Consider the following 25,720-nt stretch of genomic DNA (forward strand, 5'->3'; position numbering starts at 1 on the left):
GATGTTCCCTGACATGGGCTGGGCAGAGACCGCCGTACACGGAGCCCCTCGCGGACGGCAGCACCCCGGGCAGTGCCTCCAACAGGCAGGTCTCTGGGTCCAGGGAGGTTCTGAGCTGGTCAATCCGGGCACAGAACGTCTCTGAGCGAGCCTGGACGCCAGCTGTCTCTGCACTGCAACTGTCACCACCTTGGGCTGCTCGTCGAAACGCCGCCGGGGGGTCAATCCGCCCAGGGACGGAGCTTTCCCAGGGCAGCATCCGGGCAATTTACCCAGAGACATGAACAGCATCAGCACCTCTCAGCAGCTCCCGTCTGGCCCCAGCTGTCTGCCCTTACCCTGACGTCCCTCCCCCACAGCCTCTCCTCTGTCCCGCTGGGGAGGCACTGAGAGGCTCCCAGAGGGGGAGGGGGGAGCCTGCCACTACGGGGTGGGGGGGGGAAGCTTTGTCCCAATGCTGCCATCTCTGCTCCTTCAGCCGAGTCCCCGGGAAAGGCCCTTTCCCGAGTGACAGGAATCTAGCTGCTGAACCTACAAAATCAAACCAGTCTGGCCTCAGAACCCACCCGGCGACCAGGAGATCACAGTAATGACGTATGCGATCCAACGCCCGGCTCCAGGGCACCGGCTTTGCAGCCCATGTGTAACAGCAGCTCCTGGGGAGAACAGGCTGGGCACCCCCAGTTCAGTTCCTAGGAAAGGGCCCCAGCGACTCGAGCGGGGCCGGGGCGTCTCAGACGGAGCACGTGGGGTCCGGGAGAGAGGCGGAGACACTGAATGCAAAGGGAGCCTGGGAGTCCCACCGTCTCCTCTCGCTGTCTCAGACCAGGCCGACAGCAAGAACTGAACCACGGCCCCCTACGGGGTGCGGGGGTCCACGCAGAGCAGTCGTTGCTGCCCCTTTCGGCACAGGCTGGGGTGTGGGGAGAGGAGCCATCTGGAATTTGACCAGGGTGTCTATTTCCTTGCCACTGACTGGTCCATTCACAATCTCATGGGCCTCCTTGGCAGGAGCCGGGAGGTTTTGTGGCGATGGGAGGGGGCTGAAGTTTCTTTGCTGCCGCTGGTTGGGGTGTCAGAACTAGAGCAAGCTCGGCTCTAGGTTTTCAAGGTTCGGGGCCTCGGGGGGAGAGCGCCGAGTGCTGGTAACAGGGCAGCCAGGGCCTGCAGACGGTCAGCACCTCGGGTGGGAAAGCTAGTGAGGAGGGGTGGAGATCAGCTCGGTGGGGGCGACGCCTGGAGATCCCCTCACAAGCAATTAACCCGTCTATTGGGTGACTGGGTCAGTGCCATTGTCTGGTCTGGCTGAGCGGGTGGCACAGGCCGGAGTTAACCCTTAGTGCTCCAGAGAGCTGGGCCCACTCCAACAATCAACAGAGATCCAGGATATTCACAGCGCTCAGACTCTGCCCCGCGCTTCACACGAGACCTTAGACGGAGAGCTCAGAGGCTGCAGGTCATGCGGGGGAGGAAGGGTCACTGGGGTCTGGGCCAGGGCAGCGGGGTGGGGAGGGCAGAAGGCGGCTCAGGCTTTGTCTGTCAATGGGGTTAAAATAAAACTGCAAAAACCTCCCCCCTCCTCCCAGCACAAGAATCTCATCTGTCACTGGGGCCCCTGGACTGACTCCGCCGCTGCGAAAATCTCCATCCCGCCCCAGTGCTCAGAGACCCCTCCCCCACCCATGGCACTGGGGATCCTCCAGCCCCCCACAGCTGCCGTGCCGGGACCTCTGCCTGGCTCTGGCAGGGGCTCAGCTGGGGGCTGGGCAGCGCCTGGCACAACTGCGCCTGCAAGTTGGGATTGAGGAGCAGCGTGAACAGGGTGAGGGTTAGTGTCGGGATTCAGGCGCACCAAGGTTTGGAGGGGGCCACGAGTCAGAGCTGAGAAATACCATGAATAGAGGGGGCTACGGGTCAGGAGTGAGGAGCAGTGTGAACGGGATGGGGCTGCGGACACGGATCGAGGAGCAGTGTGAAGGGGAGGGGGCTGCGGGCGGGGATCGAGGAGCAGTGTGACGGGGGGGGGGCTGGGGGGGGGGAGTGGGGAAAAGTGGGAGGGGGGGGGCTGGGGGTGGGGATCCAGGAGCAATGTGAAGGGGAGGGCAGGGACTGTGGGAACCTGCTCCCACAAGGATGCGCCACGCCCACCCCACGGGGCCCGGCATTCCGCCCGCGCAGGCTGGGGGAGGCCGGCTCTCGCCCGGAGAAGAGCCTGGCGAGGGCTGCGTGCGCCAAGCGTGCGGTACTCACGCGAGGATGGAGGAGAGCGAGACCATCTCGGCGGCGAGGTACGCCATGTATGCCAGCAGGAAGACGAAGAGCGGCTCGATAATGCGCACGCGCTTGGTGAACCTGGTGATCAGTGCCAGCAGGAAGGCGAAGAGCAGCCCCACGGCTGCCCCCCCGAGGCTCACCACGAAGAAGGAAGCTGGGGGCACAAGAGCAGAGCCCCACGGAGTGAGTCTTGCCAAGGCTGCAGCCTTGGCAGAGGGCAGCTTGTACCTACCACCAGAGGGAGCCCGGAGACCTGCCCGCAGAGCCTGCCTTTGGAGCGGCCTCTACTGAACCCGGCTAACCGCAAAGGTCGGGACGCGCTGCACAGGGGCGGCTCGCTGTTCCTTACTGACAAATATGGAGAGATACCTATCTCATAGAGCTGGAAGGGACCCCGAAAGGTCATCGAGTCCAGCCCCCTGCCTTCACTAGCAGGCCCAAGTACTGATTTTGCCCCAGATCACTAAGTGGCCCCCTCAAGGATTGAACTCACAACTCTGGGTTTGGCAGGCCAATGCTCAAACCACTGACCCTGCTCCGCCCCCTTCCCCAAGGCCCCGCCCTCACTCCGCCTCTGTCACTGCATTTTTAACGGGCACGTCGCTTGTCAAATAAACCCCCTTCGGAGGAAAAGTGATGTGCCCGTTCAAAATGCAGTGACAGAGGTGGAGCCAGGGCGGGGCCTTGGGGAACAGGGCGGAGCAGGGGCAGGGAGAGGTGGGGCAAAGGCAGGGCCTTGAGGGAGGGGGTGGAGCAGGGGTGAGGGCGGGGCCTTAGGGAAGGGGGTGGAGCAGGGACAGGAAGAGGAGGGGGTAGCATCCCCGGGAAAAACTAAAAGTCAGCACCTGTGTCTCCGACTCTCTCGCACTCTGGCCCGTGCGTGGACCGTGGAGTGCTGGCCTGGCACAGATATGGAAAGCCGGCGCACACAGCGTAGTGAAATAGGGGGCAGGGAGCAGCTCTCTCTTAGGACAGAGAACGAGGCCTGGGCCTCCTCAAGGGACACAGACCTGAGGCGCGGCAGCGTCTGATGAGGAGGCCTCCAGCGGAGACAAAGGACCCCCCTGGGAACATCTCGGTACTGCCTGGCGTGGCAGAGGGGGAGATATTGGACAGTCCACTGGGAATGAGGCGTTCACCTCCTGATTCCAAACGCCGCCTCCTCTGCCCGCCGGGGGAGGCAAAGGGGAGCTGCGGCCCCTCCCCAGGATCAAAGGCAGCCACCAGGCCCCGGGGAACAAAAAGCAAAACCGTCTCCTGTGCTTTTCCTGGGGGCCACCCACTGCAGTCTCCACCCCCACTCCACCCCCTAGCTGCCAAACCACCCACTCGCCCCCCAGAGCAGCTACGCAGACAGCCCAGCCCACAGGGCAAACCGAACATTTGGGGGCAGCAAAAATCAGTGTAATTGAATCTATAAATAAATACCTCAGGAATTACAGGATTGGACCGGGGATTGGCGAGGGACGGGGTAGTCGGTGCTGCATAGGGTCACACACCCACAGATATATCCCAAGGTGCTAAACTATTAATTTTTAAGACTCTAAAAGGCAGCCAGAGACTGAACACCTTTCAAAAGCATTTGTAAATATCCAACTCTGACCTTTCACTCCATATTCTTTATGAAAATACACCTATGATATGACGTAACTGAGATGTACTTTATGCAAGATGGGTCTTGTAAGAGATCATTGGAAAGGTTATAATTTACTGAATGCGATTATCCAAGGTGTGTGCCTGTATCATTTCTGTATGTGAAGTTAGGGATATTGACCATGTATCTGTATTTCAGCTATGCTACTTTGGGTGACGCCACTGCCAACACTTCGGGTACAACAATGGAAAAGCCAGACAGGGCGGATGGCCCATCAGCGAGGACGATGGACTGTGAAAAGCTTGGACTTCCTGGGGACGCTCCACACTGCCCCTGACTCATGGACGCTGTGATCCTACAGAGTCAGGTGGTCTTGTCACCGGACACTAAACATTACCGGGGACTTCTTGTAACTTTCCACTGGAAGGGAAGGGGGGGCTCAAGTTTGGGGAACAAAAGATTCCCGCCTTGTGTAAATCCTATTGAAGGGTGGGAAGGAAGGCACACGGGTCTCCTCCTCCTCTCCATGGCCTGTCTGCCCAAGAAGAAAGACTGGTAAAGCCGCCTGAAGGGAAGGCGGAGGGGAATCCAGGCTGAGACAGGGCCCAGTCTGAAAAGGAACAGAACTGGAACTCTGAACCACAGAAACTTTGCAACCTGCCTAAAATAACATTTTGGGTGAGAATTTACGTTGTGTAACCTGTTTCTTAAGTCTATTGAGCTTAGCTTGCGTATTTTGGTTTATTTGGTCAGTAATCTGCTTGGTTCTGTCTGTTCTCTCTTATATTCACTTACAATTCACCTTTTGTAGTTACTAAACTTATTTCTTGTTTATAATATAACCCAGTTTCTGTAATTTCTAACAGGGAGGAGGGGGAGAAGTCGTGCACATCTCTCTTCACATTGAGGGAGGGGGCGAATTTTATGAGCTTGCGCTGTACAAATATTTCTATACAGCGCAAGACAGGGTTATTTCGGGTTAGTCTCCCAAAAGGGGGGTGCACGTGAGGGCTGGGGGAGCCCCTCACACAGAGCTGACTTCAGCAGAGTGTGGGTGTGTCAGTCAAAAAGGCTGGCGACCCTAATCCAGCAAAGCAGGGAGAGGGAGCCCAGGCTGATTGAGCAGGGGAGGCTCAGTGAAACCCCAGCACATTAGATGGCACCAGAAGGGGGGTCGAACCCATCACACCAACCAACCAAAACAAGCCCCCACCTATGGCTGGAGACCACAGGCTGATGTTCGCTGCTGTATGATCTGTGAAATGGGACATGGGCACATGCTACAACAGGGCTGGGCAAACTTTTTGGCCCAAGGGCCACATCGGGGAATAGACATTGTATGGTGGGCCATGAATGCTCACAAAATTGGGGTTGCGGTGTGGGAGGGGGTGATGGCTCTGGTTAGGGGAGCAGGCTCTGGGGTGGGTCTGGGGATGAGGAGTTTGGGGTGCAGGAGGGTGCTCTGGGCTGGGATCAAAGGGTTTGGAGAGCAGGAGGGGGATCAGGGCTGGGGCAGGGGTGCGGGAAGGGGTGCAGGCTCTGGGGTGGGGTTGGGAATGAGAGGTTTGGGGTGCAGGAGGGGGATCAGGGCTGGGGCAGGGGGTTGGGGTGTGGGGAGAGGCTCAGGGGGTGCAGGCAGGAGTGCTGGAGTGGGGCCAAGCTGCTGGCAGTTTGCCCACCCCTGTGTTACAAGCTGGCCCCTTGCAGCCAGATGCTCGGGGCGGGCTGGGACTGGCCTCGTAACCTCAGCCGGCTCATCTCCTGACCAGAGCTCTGAGCCAGGCAAGCTTGGTTAAGGTTTGTTGGGCTTGTATAAAATCATAGAATCACAGAACTGGAAGGGACCTTGAGAGGTCATCTAGTCCAGACCCCTGCCCTTCTGTCAGGGCTGAGTACTATCTAGACCATCCCTGACAGGGGTTTGTCCAACCGGCTCTTAAAAACCTCCAATGATGGAGATTCCACAACCTCCCTAGGCAATTTATCCCAGTGCTTAACCACCCTGGCAGTTAGGAAGTTTCTCTGGCTTTTGGTCCCCATCCCCTGTCTGTCTCTGTCTGTCCATCCACAGAGCTCTTTGGGGGCAGGACTGCCTATGGGGCAAGCGGCCTGCACACTGGGGCGCTGACAGACACAGCCAGCCAGCACGGACATCTGGCCAGGTCTATGCACAAAGCCAACGGTTAGCGGCTGCGCCCAGGCCGTCCCCCACAGAGCTGGCACCTGAGAGCCGCTTCTACAGCCTCCATTTAGACTCACTTGACTCACACAGTTTCTGGCTTGCAGCCACGAGAGCTGGGAGAGAGCTCCTGGGTCACATCTCCCCTGTCTGCCAGCCGGCCACGGCTGCTCAGAGTACGTGGTCCCGTCCAGTTTACACATCCCAAGCGATGGGACTTCCGGCACCTCCCCTGGGAAGCCAGTCCACCGCAGTCCCTTCCAATGGCACGGCATCTGCCCGGTTCACCCGCCTGCCTGTCCCCTCTCCTCACGGCCTGCTCCTCCAAGGCATTCCCTTAAACAGCCCCCCAGACACACAGCAAGCTGGGAATGTCTGGTCCTTTCTAAGCCTGTCACGGTCTCTTAAGGACTTGGGATCTTCAAGCATTTCACCCTGGAGACCAGCTGTGTGCATGGCCCGGCACTCCAGCGAGCTGCCCAGTGGGTTGTACAGGGGCAGGGCAGGCGGGCGAGTCCTTTACAATGCCCTGGAGGGGACGTCGTCCTGTATGGCCCACCATGCATGCGTGACACAGGCTGTCAAAGCAGCCGCCCACCTGTCACCGGCCCCGGGCTGTATGGAGGGCACTTGTCTGCACGCAGTGCTCCCCAGTGCCAGCCAGTCTAGTCTCCCCAGCAGGGGAGCGCTGTCAGCCACGCCCGTGCTACACACCCTCCAGCAGAGAAAGCAGGCCCGGGCACAGCGTGGCTAACAGAGAGGGGCTGGAGACACACTCACCAACACCCTTCAGGTAGTCTGTGGCCTGGACATGCGCGGGACCCATCTCCACAAAGGAGTTAAAGACTTTGTACAGCACCTGCAAGGCAAAGCAACGGGGTTAGCCCAACGCCTGGGCCCGATGGACCAACAGCCCCTTCTTGACTCTAGCCTGCGCTGTCCTGGGAAACGTGCGGATGTGTTTCTCCTTTTGGGCATGTGATGCCTGCCCCTGCAGACCCTGGGCCGTACTCACCACGGTGACAGCGTCGTTCAGCAGGGACTCCCCGAACACAATGATGAAGAGGGTCTCATTGATGTGGACTTCCTCGAAGACGGCCAGCACCGCCACAGGGTCCACGGCTGAGATGAGGCTGCCGAAGAGCAGGAAGTCCATCAGGCCAGCGTCCACGCCCGCGTCTGCCAGGACAGAAACACACCGCTCAGGGCACCTCGGGAGGGGACGTGGACTGGGCCTCAGCCTCCTGTATCTCCAACTGCACCCACCTCACGCTGCCCAGGGGAAGCAGACCAGGCTCCACGCCCTAAGGGCCCAGCCAGACATACCAGGGAGCGAGAGAAGCGAAGGAGGGAGCCCACCCGCCCTGCACAGAGCTGGGGAGGTGCCTGCGCTGGGGAGGCCGCTATCACGGCACACAGAGCAAGGCCAGCCTGGCAGGCCCTGATAAACAACCAGCCTCGTGTCTGCTCAGTGGTGACCATGGAGTGGGCAGGAGATGCCACGTGTCTGTCTCTGCACATCACGGCAGACAGGGCACAACGCGGGGCCCCTGCTGTCGGCAGCAGCTCTGCCAGAGGGCTCAGAAGGGACCCTCCCCTGTTCCTAGAGAAATTCTCCAGTCTCCATTTTGTCTGCGTGGTCTCAATTCTGAACAAGCAGGAGCCAGGCCACTCCAAGAGGAAATCTGCAGATCTGGAGTACCTCAGTGCTAACACAGGGTGGGTGAAAAGTTCAGTTAATTGGCAGACTGCCCAGGAGTGCTAAGATGGTGCCCTGGCAAAACGCCCAGTAGGTGAGAGGCTTGGCAGAATCATAACTCTGAAGGCAACAGCAACAGTGAGCATGTGCAGAACGAAAGGGTGACAGAAAGATTAACAGCGTCAGCCTGAACTGACATGGGACGGATTGGGGCTGCTTCTTCTGGTAGCTGAAGATGAGGTGACGTGGGTTAGAACAGTATAAATACTGCTGTGCTGACAGGCAGCCAGTCAGTCAGGAGCCGGCGAGGAGAGCGATCGGGAGAAGACGGAGTAAGAGTGAGGAGCCAGCAAGAAGAGCTGCTGGAAAGGAGGTCGAAGAGCGGCTGCTGAGAAAGAGAGATCGCAGAGCAGACACAGGAGCCACTGAAGACATTTTGTAGCAGAGCGAGAGAAGCTGCCGAGAGAACCAAGTGGCAACAACTACGAATGGCGAAACGGAGCTGAGGGAGAGTGACTTTGGAACACTAACAGCAGCTACAAAGTTGTGACGAGAGAGTCAACGAGGAGTCCGGTGGCTAACACGGCTACCCCTCTGATACTTGGAGAGTGACAGCTTAAAATCCTGAGGAGAACCCAGTTGGGAGAAGCTGCTTCAGCAGCAAATAAAGAAAGATGCCAAAGGATTTACAAAATAAGTTAGTTTTATTATAAGCATAGTGTAGGGTAGTATTTAGTATTAGTGTGCGTGTGCGCACTAATAAGAATGCATAAAATATTGTTATTAATTGAAATTTACTTATGTAAAATCTAAAGTATAATTGAAGAACTGCTGTCAATGATTGGTTACAGATTGGCCATTTGTAGAAAAGTGCTTCACTTGGAATCATTTGAACTGTATGCTATTGTGGTTTGAATGCTCTTTTAACTTGCAATAAGGGATGTGTGTCTTATTTAGGACTGTAGATTATATTGTATTGGGGATTATTAGTTACAAGAATACTCCTGTGCCAATCACTCTATCGGAAGGTTACATCCGTGTCCTTCAAGTGTTTCCTTAACAACCCTGGAGACCCAGACCCCAGGAAGAGCAGATTGAGGGGGCAATAGGGTGGTAGTTTTAGGGGCACCCCAGAGTCTAAATTTCAGGGTAACACCCTGGCAGAGCTGCTAGGAGCTGCCCTTGACTGGGGCGCTCCCTCTCTTCCACATCCCCGTCCCCCTTGACTGCCCACCCAAGCTTGCAGAGGTGCTGGAGCCTAGATGGGGTTCTGCTAGCAGTGCTGGGACCCCACCAGCTCCCTGCAGGAGGGCCAGGGCTGGTCTCTTCCCCCCAGCCTGGGGAGGATACCAGAGGAGGGGGTGGTGAGGAGGTTGTGGGCTGAGGGAGAGAGAGAATGAACGTGTGAAAACCTTGCCCTGGGGGTCAGGGGGTGGCACTGGCTGGTCCTGAGGGTGCAGCAGCCTCGAGGAGTCACTGAGTAGCCCCTTGGGGAAAGGGGTGAGTGGCAGGCAGTGGGGGAGGACTATCTCTGGGACGGCGAGGGCTCAGACTGAGCAGTGACTGCCAGCCAATGCATCAGCCATGTCTGGGATGTGCTGCAGCTGCCGGTGGCCACCCAGAGCTCAGAGGCACATGGGGATGAGGGGTCGGATAAGAGGAACTTCTCCACTAAAATCCCTGAGCTCCCCAATGGTGGGTGCGAACCCTCCCTGGACTTCGCGGAGCCTCCGGCTGCAGGGCCATGCTGGGAGTACGCAGCACCCCTGCCCTTGCCCAGTTTTATTCCTTTCTCATTCCCTGGTTTGGTGTTTGATGAACCCCCAGATCATTTCAGCAGTCAGAGGTGCTGAGCGAGAGGGAGCCTGGCGTCAGTCTGAGGTTAACTCCTGGGCTTGAAGTGAAACGCAGAGGCAAGGGGAGCATATAGAGCAGCAAACAGAGAAGAGCAAAGGCCTTTGTATGTATTTTATGAGCACAGTCAAAGCTTGACTAGCTCAAGAAGGGGGAAAAGCCAAACATGGATGACTTGCAAGCTCCATCCAGTCTGCAATTGCCAGGCAACATCACAGACAACTGGAAAAAATTCCGACAGAGGTTTGAATTGCATTTAGCAGCCACAGGGGAAGAGGAGAAAAATGATAAAGCGAAATCCATCTTTTTGCATATTGTGGGAGGAAGCATTGGATATTTATAACAACTTTAAATTTGAAGAAGATGAAAGCATGAAGTAAAATACTCACTATTTGAGGAGCACTGTGTGACATACTATACCTTGGGGGAGCACTCTGTAACTCTCCTACTCCTCATTTATATAATTGTATGCCATGTGAGGAATCAGGGGAAAGTTTATGATCTGCTGAAAGTCATTGTTCTAGCTAAATATGTAGATCATTAGTGCATATAAAGTTATGAGATTGTGTAGTATGGTTGTCACTAAAACATGCTGTAAGTTGGGGAATCGGCAGTTATTCGCTCCCCAGAGACAATAGCAAGGAAAGTAACCAGTGCCCGGGGGGGATGTCAAACAACCATCAACAGCTATTGTCCAGCAAGGAGCTACAATGTGATGACTCACCTGCATGAGGCCACCCCAGGGGAATCGCTCAACCTTGCCTGGGGACTCAGCAATGCCCCCAGACATGTTTTCCAAGCACATGGACTGAGGGTATAAAACAGAACACAGCGGCCCCAGACTGCGCCTTTTCTTCTCTCCCCCTCCCACCTATGCTGCGAGCAACAAGGACGCTGAAAAGACTGAAGAATCCAACAGAGGAGACTGGCCCAGGTTTCAGGGATGAAATGCAATATCCAGTGGGGTGAGAAAAACTGCATCATCTAAATGTTGCCCAGTCTAATAGGGTTGAGAGTTTAGACTGAGTGCTTCTATTTTGTTTTCTTTTGGTAACCACGCCGACTTTTTGCTTATCACTTATAATCGCTTAAAATCTATCTTTTGTAGTCAATAAATTTGTTTTATTGTTTATCTTTACCAGTGAGTTGCCTGAAGTGTTTGGTAAATCTGCTCAGGTTTTACAAAGGCTGGTGTCTGTCCACTTTCTATTGATGAAGTGGTGAACCAAGTAATAAACTTGCACTGCTCGTCTTGAGCAGTGCAAGATAGTACAGCTGGAGGGTGCAAGCCGGGGAGAATTGGGCTGGTGCCTTTCTCTGTGTGATTCATGAGTGGCTCTGGGAGCATTCATGCAATCTAGCTGGGTGTAGGGCTTCACATCCCGCTGTGCTGAGTGATCACAGTACCTGGAGGGGTTTGCTACTTGTCACTAGCAAAGCATTGTGAGAGACAGCCCAGGCTGGAGAGTTAAGGGGGCACAGCGGTCCCATAGTCCCAGGCTGCACCCCGGAGGTCCTGTCACATGCTGCCTGCCAAAGAGGAATGAGACCTTTGAGACAGACACATTTTGTACATGCATGCAAAACCGATGACACCAGAGAGCAATGTCACAGAATTAAGGAGCATCACTAAGTGAGTTGACAGTGTCTCTGGTCAGAGATAGAATCATCTGGAGCATTACAGACAGTGTGCTAAGAGAGAGACTGCTCTGTGAAGATTTAACTTTAGAAAAAGCAGCTCTCCGGACAGGCAGGGCAGCAGAAACTGTGAAAGCACAAGCCAACGCGCTGAATTCACCAGAAGGGGTTATCTGTGTAGTAAGTACAAAAGAATATAGCCAGAAAAGGTCAAATCAAAGCGTGGAACCACTCACTGTGAACACCACTGCTGGGGGGAGACTGGGTACAGCCAGCTACATGGAAAGTTGTGAGTCACAGCATGGCCCCAAACAGTGTGTTGTCTTTGGGAAACTATCATAAATGTGGGGGAAATAATCATTTTGCAAAATGCTGCAGATCCCCAAAGCAGAAAAGTGACGTGTGTTAAGTTGAAGACAACCTGGTTGAGGACTTTTACACACATGTGCCGGGATCTAGCAAGCCCAATGAGAGGGACTGGATACTGCCCATGACAGCGAATGAAACAATTATTCCACCGAAACTGGACACAGGAGCTCAGGTCACTATTCTGTCTGAACAGGATTATGAGAGACTGAAGATAAGACCAAAACTGGGACCAACAAACAAAGTAACTGGTTATTCTGGAACAAATATACCAGTAAAGGGGAGGTGCATTGCTAGCATCAACCATAAAAACAACATGTACAGGCTCCTGTTCATTGTAGTGCCAAAGGACGCGACATCAATTTTAGGCCTGGCTGCCTTGGAAAAACTCCATCTGGTAAAACGGGTGCTGTCACTATAAGATCATACTGACGCTGGCTATGGGGCACTCTTTTGGGAATATCATGATCTGTTCCAAGGGTTGGATTGTTCCAGGGTGAATATACGATCCGGATGAACAAGCAGGTCCCTCCAGTTTCCATCCATCTAGAAAGGCAGGGCACCAGTGTCCCAGAACATTTTGCACTCTGTGCAAAATGCCATTTGCACTCCGTGATAAACTCAAGGCTGAGAGCAATGCAAGTAATACAAAAAAGGGAGGAGCCAACGGAAAGCGTGAGCTCTCTAGTCATTGTGGAGAAAAGCAACGGCCAGCTCCACATATGCTTAGATCAGCGAGACCTCAACAAGGTGAAAAAAAAGAGAGAACATTTCAAACTGCCAACCAGAGAAGAGATTATGGCTCAATATTTCAGCACGTTGGCTGCCTCCTCGGGATTTTGGCAGCTAAAATTAACTGAAGAAAGATCAAAGCTATGCATATTGAATACCCCATTTGGAAGATACGGATTCTTACGCCTACCCATCAGCATAGCTTCAGCACCAGAAGTGGACCACAACCACACATCTGATTCATGAACATATTAGCGGTGTCAACACCTCAGTGGCACGCTTGGGAAGCACGGGGGTCGAGAACACAGTGTAGGTGTGTGCGCAGCTCACCGCAGACTCGCTTGTGGGGGTTTTTTTATTCTTTTCTCATCCCGGCATGTTGTTTAAGGAACCCCCAGATCATTCCAGGCCTCCCAGGCGTGAGTGGGATGGCCAGTGGCATGGCCAGTTCAGTTACCATCCAACTCCGGCTGCCCTGCCACCGGCCCCAGGTGTTACAAGAGGGGCAGATGTCCCGGGGTCCAGCTCACTTACCCATCAGCCCCGCTTGCTTCAGGCCCCAGAGGGCGGCTCCGGTGGCGAAGGAATTCCACAGCGTGCCAATCACCGCGTAGGTCAGGATTGCCCCGAGATTGTCAAAGAACAGCCGGCTAGGCATGAAATAGCCCGAGTCCAGGACGATGGGGGGCAGGAGGAAGAGGAAGAACATGCTGGGCTCCAGCTGGTACTCAGCTCTCTTAGCGATGGCCAGAACAATGCCCCCGAGGCCCAGCCCCAGCAGGATGAGAAGGCAACTCTCTGGGACCACGGACGTCACCTTCCTGGACAGCTGGAACACTGCAGGGCAGACAGGGAACAGGGCATCACTGCGGGGCCCCAAGCCCCAGCTTACAACACTCTGGGAGTGTGCCACCATCCCCAATGCACTGACACTGCAACAGGGCTTCCTCAAAGACTAAGTGGGGTCCAGGGTAATGAGGGAACATCCCAGCTGCCCCATGGCCATGTACACACGGCCCAGGAGAACACCAATGTCCCAGCACATCCCAGCCTGCCCCATGGCCATATACACACAGCCCAGCAGGGCACCGGTGTCCCAGAACATCCCAGATGCCCCATGGCCATGTACACACGGCCCAGCAGGGCACCAGTGTCCCAGATCATCCCAGCCTGCCCCATGGCCATGTACGCACAGCCCAGCAAAACACCAATGTCCCAGAACATCCCAGCCTGCCCCATGGCCATGTACGCACAGCCCAGCAAAACACCAATGTCCCAGAACATCCCAGCCTGCCCCATGGCCATGTACACACAGCCCAGCAGGGCACCGGTGTCCCAGCACATCCCAGCCTGCCCCATGGCCATGTACGCACGGCCCAGCTGGGCACCGGTGTCCCAGCACATCCAGCTGCCCCATGGCCCAGCTGGGCACAGGTGTCCTGGCACTCTATGCAGCTGGCTATAGGGAACTCCTGGTTCATGCTCTAAAGAAGCAGAGACGTTTAAGTCCCTCTGTTCTTTCAGGCCCTCGTCTGCCGTGCTGAGAGTCAGTGGTGTGTTTATTATCTGACTTCTAGGTTCTTTCCATTTCCTGTTAACACCGAGTAATTCATTTTCCGTTATTTTCTTCCAATTTGTCACCTTTGGTATTGTTTAGAAACTGAAGACTCAGTCGATCAGTCTTCCTTGTTGTCCTGCAGGCAGCCCTCTGTTCACCCCAGTCACTTCCCTGAGGAACGGTCAGCGGGACTAACGCCCCCTTCGCAGAGAACGGACTGGCTCTCTAAGCAGCCGCAAGAGCTTTCTCTGCGGCAGCCTCAGCCAGCAAAGGGGACGCATCTGACCGATTGCTGCAGAACACACACTATCGAATCCCCAGACAGCGGCGCGCAGCTTTCCCCCAGAGTGACTTCTGTGCAAAAAATACAACATGCAAAAAAGGTGCCAGCGTGGCACTGGATTGAGAGGGTATTTCTAAGTGATTTATTCCATTTAGGGTCTGGGACTGAATCTTAAATGGCTACCAAACAGGACTGTTGGGCAAACGGCTCCTACTGCAACGCCAATCCGCCAGCTGTGTGACAAAGGCAAACAGTGTGCACGCAGCAAGGCCAGGCAGGATAGCAGGGTCCCCTTGGCGTCCCCTTTCTAGCAGGCCCATCTGGGACCTGCCTACCCTCTGCTGCTATCAGACCCCAAGCCCAGACTCCTGCTACAGTTCACAACGTTGCTGCATGCTGCTGACCTTGTCACACCCTCTGCCACCCAAGACGGTCTCCCAAAGCCTTTGAGCTCCGTGGCCTTTGCTCTGCAGCAGGGCATGGAGCAGGCTGGGATGTTCTGGGACACCGGTGCCCAGCTGGGCCATATGTACGTGGCCATGGGGCAGGCTGGGATGTTCTGGGACACTGATGCCCTGCTGGCCGCTCGCACTGGCCTGAGGATCCCGAGCCCCCAGCTCTGGCCCTGGCTGGGCGCTGGAGAAGGGCTCGCAGCAGTCGGTAGTAACAGGATCACTGAGCGAGCGGAGGCATCCTCAGTGAGTCAGCACTGCCCATCCGGACTCAGCCAGTCTCAGCTGCCTTGGGCCCTGCGGGTGGGATGGGCCTTGCTGCCCCTGGCTGGGGCGTCTCTCTGGTAACATGGCACCTCCTCACACACACACGTGCTAACACAGTGGTCTCCCCATTACCAATCACTGCTGGGCAACCGTCTCCCGGCTGCAGGTCGATCACCAGTGCCACCCCAAAATGCAGGCACACAAGCCTGTGCCCACTGTCTGCTGAGCACTCACCCCCATGAGATCACGGGAACTGATGGAGAAACACGCTGTGGCATGGGAAACCGAACGTTCCCAGCACTGAACCACCTCCCATCGGCACGCATGCTGTGTGACCGCCACTCTCAGATGGGTTCAGGGCACATGGCCTCTTCCCCCTCCCCAGGGCCTCCTGCAGGACCTGCAGGAACCCCAAGGATTTCCCTCCCCACTTGGCAATTGTTGGGGGTTTGGTATTGGTGACTCAGCAAGGAGCGCTCTCCCCTCAGTCAGTGCTGACCCCAATGCCCCAGCCTGGTGCTAGAGGGCGCTATGTTACAGGCAGTAGGGCGGGGGCTCAGTAGGGAGCACTCTGCCCTCAGTCAGTGCTGACCCCAATGCCCCAGCACGGTGCTAGAGGGCGCTATGTTGCAGGCAGTAGGGCGGGGGCTCAGCAGGGGGCGCTCTGCCCTCAGTCAGTGCTGACCCCAATGCCCCAGCCTGGTGCTAGAGGGCGCTATGTTACAGGCAGTAGGGCGGGGGCTCAGCAGGGGGCGCTCTGCCCTCAGTCAGTGCTGACCCCAATGCCCCAGCACATACCTACGGGATTGTGCTGCCAGAGGTGCAGGCTTTTGGAAGAGATGTAAAACTGAGTCATCTTCAGAATCATGTAGCCCGTTTCCTAAGACTGGGGCTACTAACCTCACTGTCTTGGCTAAATTCCAACCTGAGCAATTCAATTCTGTTCATCTGACTTCTCCCTGCAAGTTTCATGACAGGCCTTAGTCTTCTTCACTGAATTAATCACAGCAAGAGACGCTTAGACAAAGACTCAGCCTATGCCCCAGACAGCACCCAGGGCCTGTCAGCACGGGGGTGCCTGGGAAAGACACCTCTGAACTGTAAGTGCTGTCAAGGGCTCCGCATGCAAGCTGGGTCCCGAGGGCAAGCAGGACCCGAGGCTGAGGGTGATGCAGGCCGCTGCTAGTCACCAGACCTAATTCCGATTATCCATATAAACATCCCAGCTGCGTGAGAATCCTTCTACGCTCGTGACCTCACTGACATCTTGTGGCAGTGAGTTCCGCAGGCTGAATGTGTGTTATGTGAAACGGTTACTTCCTTTCATCAGTTTTAAATATGTTTCCTCTCTGTTTCATTGGGTGCCTTTTGTCCACTCTGGGGTCTCTGCAGGGCTCCCTCCTTTTCTCCCCTCACACCTTTTCCCTAGGGGGTCTCACCCCTTCATCCAGCCTCAGCTCCCATGTCCATGCTGATGGCACACACATCTACTTTTCCATTCGTGACCTTTCTCCTTCCACGCAGTCCCACATCTCCCCCCCCGGAGGTCTCACCAACTGCTGACTCCTCCCTCTCCCTTGCCCCACACGTCTAGGGCAGGTCAAGAGCTTTACACTTCTTCCTCCACAATGTGTCTAAGAACTAACTCTCACCCCCACCCCGTGACAACCTGCCCCAAATGCAGGTGCTCGGATCCTCCTAGCCTGTCAACCTGACCCCACATTCCCACGTGCTCGGGGCCTGACGCAGGCGCAAGGAGCTGGCTAGCACACATCGGTGCCTCAGTTTACCAATGTGTAACATGCCTAGAGCAAACTAGCCATGGTGCTGACGGAGAACCGAGGTGTAAAAAAACTCACACAAAGTGCTAGCGTATTCATAGTGGGTTGTAGGCGGCCGTGTGCCACGCACTGTCACACAGCTACGCGTTGCACACCCGTTCACGGACATTTTTATCCCTGTCACGCTCACTCACCCAAAAAGTTGAGACTTGCCTCACATGTTCCACTCTAGCTCCTTCTCTATTATCTGGTGAGCCCCAGCCATGTGCTCGGCCTTGTAACAAGCACAAAATGGCAATGGGGAAGATCTAACTCTGCCACAGGCACTCATCCATAGATCTCCGGGCACCTCACAAAGGAGGTCAGGCTGATTATCCTCATTTTACAGATGGGGGAAACTGAGATACGGACAGGCGAAGCTATTTGCCCACGGTCACCCACAGGCCGGTGTAGGGTGACCAGATGTCCCGATATTCTAGGCTTTGTTTTATAAAGGCACCTATTACCTCCCATCCTTTGTCCCGACTTTTCATACTTCCTCTCTGGTCACCCTAGGCTAGTAGCAGAACCGGAAACAGAACCGAGGTCTCCTGAGGCCCAGAACAGTGCTCTAGAGGGGCCTTACTCCTCCCCCTTTCATCCAGCTTTATCAACGGATTCCAAACTATAAAGACACGTCACCACCACCCAAACCGTAGCCTTCTCTGAGGTGCCCCCTGCCACGCAGAATAATAGCAACTCCGGGGCCTTCCTTCGGTCTCCCACGCAATTACCTACCCAGCCTAGCCTCATTTAGCTTGTACGGCCCAACCCTACAGGGCCTCTCTCTTCCTCCCGCAGTTCCTCTGCCCCTCTTCCTGGTCACGCTCCACCCTCCCAGAAGCGCAATCCCTCACCTTTGGGGAGATGTTTGTTCCCCGCATCCGCCGACGTCACTCTCCCCTGAGTTGTCGTTTCCTGTCGCAGGGTCTTAGAAACAGGGACGCTGGGTAAGGCGGCACAGCAGTTAAAGCCGCCTGGTACCGGCGGGGTGGCTAAAGAAGGGGCAGGGGAGCAAGGGGACAGTCGGAGCCGCTCTCGCCAGCTGCAGTCTGCTGATTTTTTGGAGCTGCCCGGGTGGGTGTGGGGCTGAGGAGGGCTGTGATGGAGGAGAGACCTGGGTGCCATGGACTAGCTCAGGGAGGGCGTGGCCTGACCGGGGGGGGCGTGAAAGAACGAGCAAAGACATTGTGGGAGAGGTGAACAAATGGGTGTCCGGGGCTAGTATTACTGGACAGGTCCCAGGCCACGTGATAAGAGACAAAGGGGATAAGTAGAGAGGAGCAGAGATGGGCAGGGCCCACAAGGGGNTGATAAGAGACAAAGGGGATAAGTAGAGAGGAGCAGAGATGGGCAGGGCCCACAAGGGGAGGATAAAAAACTTGACCCTGAATCAGAGGTGGATTAAGGTCTCCTGGGGCCCCCAGAACAAGACCCATGGCCCTACCCCATCCCTTCTGCCTGCAGCCCAGCCCCGTTCCACCCCTTCCCCCGTGTCCCCGCCCCCATTCCACCCCTTCCCCCGTGGCCCCACTCCCGTTCTGCCCCTTACCCAGTGGCCCCGCCCCCGTTCCCCGTGGCCCCACCCCCATTCCGCCCCCTTCCCGTGGCCCTGCCCCCGTTCTGCTCATGGCCCCGCCCAGTTCCGCTCCTTCCCTGCAGCCCTGCCCTCCATCTGCTCCTTTCCACCGCCCCCCCTGCCACTGCTGCAGTCCCAAGACCAGAGAAACTCTATGCCCCACCACAGCCCCGGGACCGCGGCAGGGAATGAGAGCTCCTCCAGCCCAGGGGCTGTGGCAGGCGGAGATTTTTCCAGGGGGCCCAAATTGGCCAGGCCCCCTGATGAGGCCTGGGGGCAGAGACATGGTCAGGTCAGCGGGATGGCCGGGAGGGACCGCGGGGGGCGTCCGGAAGGCTGCAGGGGAGGAGGCGGCAGAGGAGCGGTGCATTCTGGACACATTCGAGAGGCACTGGCTCGTTCTCCCTAGCTGAGAATAGCTCAGAGAGCAAAGGCCGCCCACTCAACCGGCAGGAGCGGTTCCCGTAGAGCTGCGCGGGGGCTGCAGCAGCAGCAATGTGACAGGCGGTGAGGGCACCGGTTATTTGGGGATCGCGCTGACTGGAACATGACCAAACCCACCGCCGGCCTTGTCTTGCTTTTTGGCCCCTTTCTCCCCCACACCCACTTCTCCCGCCCGTGTCCATGACTCCTGTTCTCTCTCTCTCCTGCACACAGGGTTCCCAGCCCTCTCTCCATCTCGTCTCCTTCCCTTCCATCCCTGAGCCCCTCCTCTGCCTTCTCCCCTCCTCCATTTCCCCGGGCCAGGGTCAGCGTCCTCGGAAGGTCCAGGCACTCCCTGGCACAAACACGGCACTGGTTGGGCTCTGCGCCGCTGCCCACTGACGTAGGGCCCGGAGCAAACGCGCAAGCCAAGTTCATGAGGAGCATATGCCGTTGCTCACCTCCGGCACGGACAAAGCACCAGCCACAGAGCACTCAGGGAGGGGACATGGACGACAACCAGGCTCGCCCCAACTTCTAAAGCCCAGGGGCTTTGCAGTCACACGAGTCAGGCCCAAAGAGTGCCATGGGCTGGGGCTAGGGCGGGTTGTCTCTGGACGGGGGGGTTTAGTCGCAGTGCAGACACAAGCTCATCTAGACAGGACCGGAGAAGGCCGCGGCAAGGCAAGAGAGCTGGAAAAGGCCAAGCAAAAAGCTACCAGCATAAAGTGGAAGAATGTGACGGCTCCCTGCAACCCAGGGCACCCGCCCTTCTCTGGGCTCGTGGGAGATCCATTTCTGTATCTGGCTCCCCAGAGAACAGCTCTGGCCAGGAGACAGCCCTTCCTTCTGTGACTGCCGGTGACTGTCACACCACTGTCGTGGGCTCTCCCTGGCACTAACTAGGGGCCTCACAGCAGCTTCCGCTAATGCAGACTGTGGTGCCCACCTCCTGAGTGGGGCTGGCTGCACTGCCAGGGAGCTTGTGGGTGCTGGCTACTACCTACAAAGCCCTAACGTGTGTATGGTCGCCATCCCCCGGAGTAGCCTGCAGGAATCGAGACTAGCTGTGGTGGCAGACCATGTCCTCTTTGTCGCTCTCCTCAGTGGAGGAGGAACCGGGTACCAGCTCCTCAAGCATGTGAATGGTTGTTGCCTTAACACAGGGGTGGGCAAACTACACCCCGGGGGCCACATCCAGCCCTTCAGATGTTTTAATCCGGCCCTCGAGTTCCTGCCGGGGAGCGGGGTCCAGGGCTTGCCCCGCTCTGGCACTCCAGCCGGGGGCTTGCCCCGCTCCGCGTGTGCTGTGACTCCGCGCAGCTCTCGGAAGCAGCGGCATGTCTCCCCTCCGGCTCCTATCCATAGGGTCAGCCAAGGGTCTCTGCAGCTCCCATTGGCCAGGAACCACGGCCAATGGGAGCTGCAGGGGCGGCACCTGCGGACGGGGCAGCGTGCTGAGCACCTGGCTGCGCCTCTGCATAGGAGCCGGAGAGGGGACATGCCGCTGCTTCCGGGAGCTGCTTCAGGTAAGTGTCACCTGGGGCCTGCACCCCTGACCCCCTCCCTCACCCCAATCCCCTGCCCTGATCCCCCTCCCGCCCCCCCCCCCCCTCCGGCCCCGCCCCGGACCCCCCTCCCACACCCTGAATTCCTCATTTCTGGCCCCACCCCAGAACCTGCACCTCCAGCCAGAGCCCTCAGCCCCTCCTGCACCCCAACCCCCAATTTAATGAGCATTCATGGCCCGCCATTGAATTTCCATACCCAGATGTGGCCCTCGAGCCAAAAAGTTTGCCCACCCCTGCTGTGTGCCATGTGGCTGGATACTCCCTCCACAAGTGCCACAAAACCACCCACAACCTGTACAAACCAATGCAGAAATGCAAACTCCTTGTAGTCATGGTGCAGCGATCGGGGGAGGGCGGAGAGCTCTAATTTTACACACAGAAAGCAGGAATTTGAGAAATTAAGGTTCCCACAGCAACTGTAACTTGGCCACCCGTAAATTAACTTCAGCGCCTAAGCACCGTAGACAGCATCCAAAATACCGTGCAGCGAGGCCGATTTGCAGTTGCTATGAGAGCTCTGATACACCGGTGGTTAAAAAGGGAGAACGTTGCTGACATAAAACCACAGAAAAACCTCTGAAAAACTCCTACACCCAGGAAATAAGAAGTGCCAACCTAGTGAGCGACGTGCTCAAATGCCCGTGTGTGAGTGCTTGGCCTTGCACAGAAAGCTGGCCTTCAGAGACGAAGGACGGGACAACCAGGAGACTGTTTATTCATTGTGAAAAACCCTTTGGTTTTGTGCGACCTTGCCACAGAAATAATTCCGATCCGCCACTGTGGACAGACACGACAATTATAGTGCACAAATGCATCATTCCCAGAAAACTTCGGACAAGACAAGGAGCTCCTGCGACTTAAAAGCCTCCGAATGGAGCCCTGGCTTCAGCCTGAGCTCTGGCACCTCCAACAAATGTTGGAACAGGATGAAAATTCTCCACTGGACACAAGGCTGGTTGTCCTGACAAGGATGACCCTTCTCCTCACAGATTTCAGTCCATTCTTTTGCCTGTACAATGTTAAGCATCCCGCGAGAATGGCAATGAGCACAGGTCCCTGAATGGGCCTCAGAAATTTCCCAAGTGGCCACCAGCGAGGAGCTCGCTCATAGACGGAGAAGTAATAAGACTTCCCCACACAGGCAGGTTCCGTGGCTAGACGCCGGTGTACAAGAGACCGCCTTTCCGTGTATTCCGGTGCTTGTGAAACAGGCCTGCGGCAGGGGAACGGGGATCCGTGTGGGCTCTACCCACTGCAATAACTGTTTGGGGAGAAGACCTCTCGCTGTCAGTAGCACTTCAGCTATCACACACCAGGCCCGGGGGCCCTTTTACAGTGTCTCGGGTTGGGTACTTCTGAAAACAGCACTCTCTCTCCACCAGCCATGGTGGGCGTTGAACCCTCGCGTAGCTAACTTGACATCATCAATTGGGGGACTCAGCTACCTTCTCCCCCCACCAAGGGAAGAGCAGAAGAACGAGTTGGCTGTTTGCTCACACTTCTCACGCAGATTTAACCCCCAGGCACATGCCTGACAAACACGCAGCCAAGGGATTCAGTTCCCTCCCCGGTTAGCAGAGCTGCAATTCTGCGGGGCCCGCGAGAGCCAGCAGCCGGGTAAGAGCGACGCTGGTGCTGCCCTTCAGGGCCCTGCAGCCACTCCTGAGCACCAGGAAGCCTCCCTGCCAGGGGCGGTTCTAGCTTTTTTGCCGCCCCAAGCACGGCAGGCAGGCTGCCTTCGGCGGCGCGTCTGCAGGAGGTCCCCGGTCCCGCGGATTCGGCGGCATGCCTGTGGGTGGTCCCTGGTCCTGCAGCTTCGGCATACCCGCCACCGAATTGCCGCCGAATCCGCGGGACCGGCGGACCTGCCGCAGGCATGCCGCTGAAGGCTGCCTGACTGCTGCCCTCGCAGGGACCGGCAGGGCCTGCCGCTCCAGGTACGCGCTTGGAGTGCTGGTGCCTGGAGCCGCCGCTGCTCCCTGCTAGCAGAGCTAAGAGCCACCACATAGGCCACAACTGTATCCACCCAGCCGACAAGAGCTGCTAGCACATGCAGGCAGCACCAACCCCCCTCCAGAGGCAGCTGCCCCCAACAGGGAGCACAAGCTGCTCCTATCCAGAGCCACTCGGGCTCCGTCTAGCTTCTCTCTCATTCTACCTCAGTCACACGGAAATAGGACTCAGACCAGGGACAGGGAAGACTCCGTGGAGCCTGGTGTCACAATTCCAGGGCAGCTGCACCTGTATTCCCCATCTGGGGTCCCTGGAGGGCAGCCTCTTAAGGTTTCCAGCCCCCAGCTGCCCCCGCTCTGGGGCAGAGACCCGCAGGGGTTTTAAGGCTGCACAGCTCCCTGCATTACACTGCGCTATCCCCAGCAAGCCAGACTGCCCAAACAGGCGCTTTGCTGTCTCTCGGAGGACTACAAGCAGCGTATCGCCAGCCCCTTCTCAGCAAACACATCTACTCTTAAGGTAAAAGCATTACAGAGAAACCATATACAACGAATAAAAGAACTTACAAGCATGCTAAAAGCTTACCAGAGGTCACCCTGCAGTCTTGTGGGGTCCTAGTAAGCCAGGGCCTTCCGACCCTTCCCCAAGAGTTGGGGCCCCTTGGACAGAAGGTCCTGTCCAATCACTGGATCAGAAGCAGGCCCTGAGTCAGTTTAAGCTCGGGCTATTAATCCAAAAGTCCTTTCCTTGTCTGGTGGCCTCTGGAGAATCCAGTTTGAACCAGTATGTGAGCCCGTCCAGGAAGGTGGTACCTTACGGGTGGGTTACAACCTGGCTGTTTTGCCTTAATCCCCAGACACAGGGTTTAGTCCCTAGAGGAGCTATGCAAGCCCTCCCCCATGGAGCAGAACACAATCACACAGAAACCATTCATTTTACACAATGGACCCCAGAGATGCAGCAAGGGGTCGCCCTATCGGTCACATCTGTATGGCGACTTCACCTTCGATAAAGCAATAGCCCGATGAGTTTTTCCCTGGCTAAGTGCGTTTGAGCTCTGCTGGACCAGGGCAGATCTGGGCTCCACCACTGCTGAAGAGAACAGAACCTACGGTCATTTCCCTGGTACCACAAAAACAAAACCACGTCTTTACGCATAATCTGGGAGCAACTGATCTAGCAGCCCCACACTTACCCTCGAGATGTGCCCCAGTTTATTGTCACCCTGCCCGAGGGCCTGTATCACCAACACCTGCCCCTCCCTTACCATTCCCAAGGGGTTGGGACCCCCAGCTCCTCCTCCTCCCCCAGTGCAGCAAGCGCTTCCCCTCAACCAATTCCTCTGTGCATGCCTGGGTCACCTCTTGCCTGGATTATCATGACCTTTGTCTCTCGGGTCACTCTGCTTCTCACCTCCCCCTCGGTCATTCTGTGCAGAATGTGGCTGTAAGAATCCCCGTCCTCTCCTGCTCTCCAGCCACGTCACCACTACAGCCGCTGGAACGTTTCCAGTGGAACATCTCTCCACAGGAAAACACACAGGCAATGATCCATATGGATCAATGTTGTCTAATTTTTTGACAAGAACTTGTGAGAGGGTTTTAATTTGGTCATTTGAATATTCTGATTCAGGGCAAAAGGAAATTTCAGAATATCAGAACAGAAATACTGAGCTTCAACCAGCTCTGGTCACCATCTTCTCGTGTCCCTCCATGACCTTCTTGTCTCACACTCACCCTCCTCATCCTCATGGCTCTACAGAATTTTTCTGCTGTGCCAAGGGCTCTAGTCCTCACCCAGGACGAGGTATGTGGTGCTCTCCCTTTCACGCCAGCCAGAGTCCACCGGGGAAGCGTCTTCCTAACCCTCGTCAAGCCGAGCCTGCTTTATGGCGTGAGGCAGCAAGGTTTATATCGCTCAGATATTTCTATCCTATCTCATGTAACTGTGGATGTTCTCATTAACCCTCTTTGAATCCCGCGATGTTCTTGGCCTCAATGACATCTTGTCAATGCATCTTGTGCAATGAGTTCCACCGCTAGGAACAGTGTACAAATTTAACAGCTTTAATTTGGTGCCTTTGAATTTCATTGGGTGATTTGTTCTAAGGTGAATAGGAGCACTTGAGAGACTTCCTCTTGGTCAAAAAAAACGAGGAGTCCTTGTGGTACCTTAGAGATACAGACTAACATGGCTACCACTGAAACTCCTCTAGGTCATTCGTGACTCTGAGTATAGACCAATCATAGGCCCTTTTATTCATCTCTCCTCTAAACTCTATTGCCCTAATCTATTTAACCTCCCTTTCCGCAGAAGTCTTTCTATGCCACTAATCGCTAGAGTCCTGCAAATCTGCGGGGATCTGCAGACCATGGATGCAGCTCAGATGCAGATTTTGTATCCGCACTGGGTTCTACTAATCACGTTTACTGCCCTTCGCTGGGCCCTTCTAGTCTGCTGTGCCCTCTCTGAGGCAAGGTGACCGGAATTGTTGGAGGTTCCCGGTGGTGCTCGGGTAGGACCCACAATGTGCTTGGCCCTGACTGGAAGAGACAGCCCTGGCCTGACCAGCTCGTAGTCTGTGCACACGCTGTGCCAGGGGAGAGAGGGCAGGGCACTGCCCGGATCACAGCATTATGAGCTAGGCAGGATTATTGTCCAGCTCCTCCTTTTCCAATCCCTCACCCCATGTTACAGGAGAAAACAGCGGGGGCCCTCCCCCCACAATGGGCAGGAAAGCCCCTGTCCGCTGCGGGTCACCCCAGGTGGGAAGCCCAGCGCCATCCCCTCTTCGTGCATCACCCTTCGCACCTGCTCAGTGGCCGGGTACCCCTTGGGGGCCTGCCGAGCTCCGCCGGCTGGGGGCGGGGGGGGGCAGGCACCGGGATAGGGGGGGCGACCCCCCCCTCTCCGGGCTCGGCACCGGACTCGGCGAGGGTTACAGGTGCCCGCGCCCCCGAAAGCCGAGCCCGCTGCAGGGCACCTCCCGGGGGCGCGGCAGCCCGGTGCCCCCCTTCCCCGGGACGCCTGGGTCCCTGCTCGGCCCGGCGCGGAGCCCGGGCGCTCCGGAGGGGGGCGGGACCCGGGACGGTGCAGGGGGGTGGCCGGGGCGAGGCCGCAGGAGAGAAGCGGCCGGGATCGCGGGGCGGGCCGGATCCCGGGCTGGGGGTGCCCGGGCTGGAGGGGTGCAGGGGGGGACTCACCGATCTTGGCCAGACTCGCCACCAGGATCCAGCCCGCCACCAGGCAGGGCGCCTGCACCTCCCGCCACTGCCAGCGGAGCAGCGGCGAGCCCGGGGCCGGCCCCGGCGGGCTCTCGGGGGCAGAGGCCAGCGCGGGGCCGGTGGGGGGCTGCATCGCGCCCGCTCCGCTCCGCTCGCCGCGCTGCGCCGGGCTGCGGCTTCCCCCGGCCCCGGGAGAGCCGGAGGGAGCGTCACGTGCACGTGGGGCAGGAACGCCCCCGCCCCCAGCCCCCCCA

General features: G+C 56.8%; 1 protein-coding gene across 1 annotated transcript; it reads right to left on the bottom strand.

The window, feature by feature from the left end:
• Positions 1-2,246: 2,246 nt before the first annotated feature.
• Positions 2,247-25,635, bottom strand: SLC9A5 (solute carrier family 9 member A5). The gene is made up of 5 exons (XM_034788896.1): positions 25,446-25,635; positions 12,871-13,173; positions 7,063-7,226; positions 6,828-6,906; positions 2,247-2,428 (listed from the first exon to the last, which is right to left on the bottom strand). The coding sequence occupies exons 1-5, from the start codon at positions 25,597-25,599 to the stop codon at positions 2,247-2,249; spliced, it is 882 nt and encodes a 293-aa protein (XP_034644787.1). The 5' UTR covers positions 25,600-25,635.
• Between the last annotated feature and the right edge of the window lie 85 nt (positions 25,636-25,720).

The sequence above is a fragment of the Trachemys scripta genome, chromosome 13, assembly GCF_013100865.1.
Source record: "Trachemys scripta elegans isolate TJP31775 chromosome 13, CAS_Tse_1.0, whole genome shotgun sequence".
NCBI lineage: Eukaryota > Metazoa > Chordata > Testudines > Emydidae > Trachemys > Trachemys scripta.

Bases quoted from the DNA above. Each gene is read 5' to 3' on its own strand.
- SLC9A5 (XM_034788896.1), bottom strand. From the start codon at position 25,599: ATGCAGCCCCCCACCGGCCCCGCGCTGGCCTCTGCCCCCGAGAGCCCG. The intron at 7,227-12,870 runs GTAAGTGAGCTG...CTGTCCTGGCAG, and splicing joins GAAGCAAGCGGGGCTGATGG to ACGCGGGCGTGGACGCTGGC. The intron at 6,907-7,062 runs GTGAGTACGGCC...TTTGCCTTGCAG, and splicing joins TGAACGACGCTGTCACCGTG to GTGCTGTACAAAGTCTTTAA.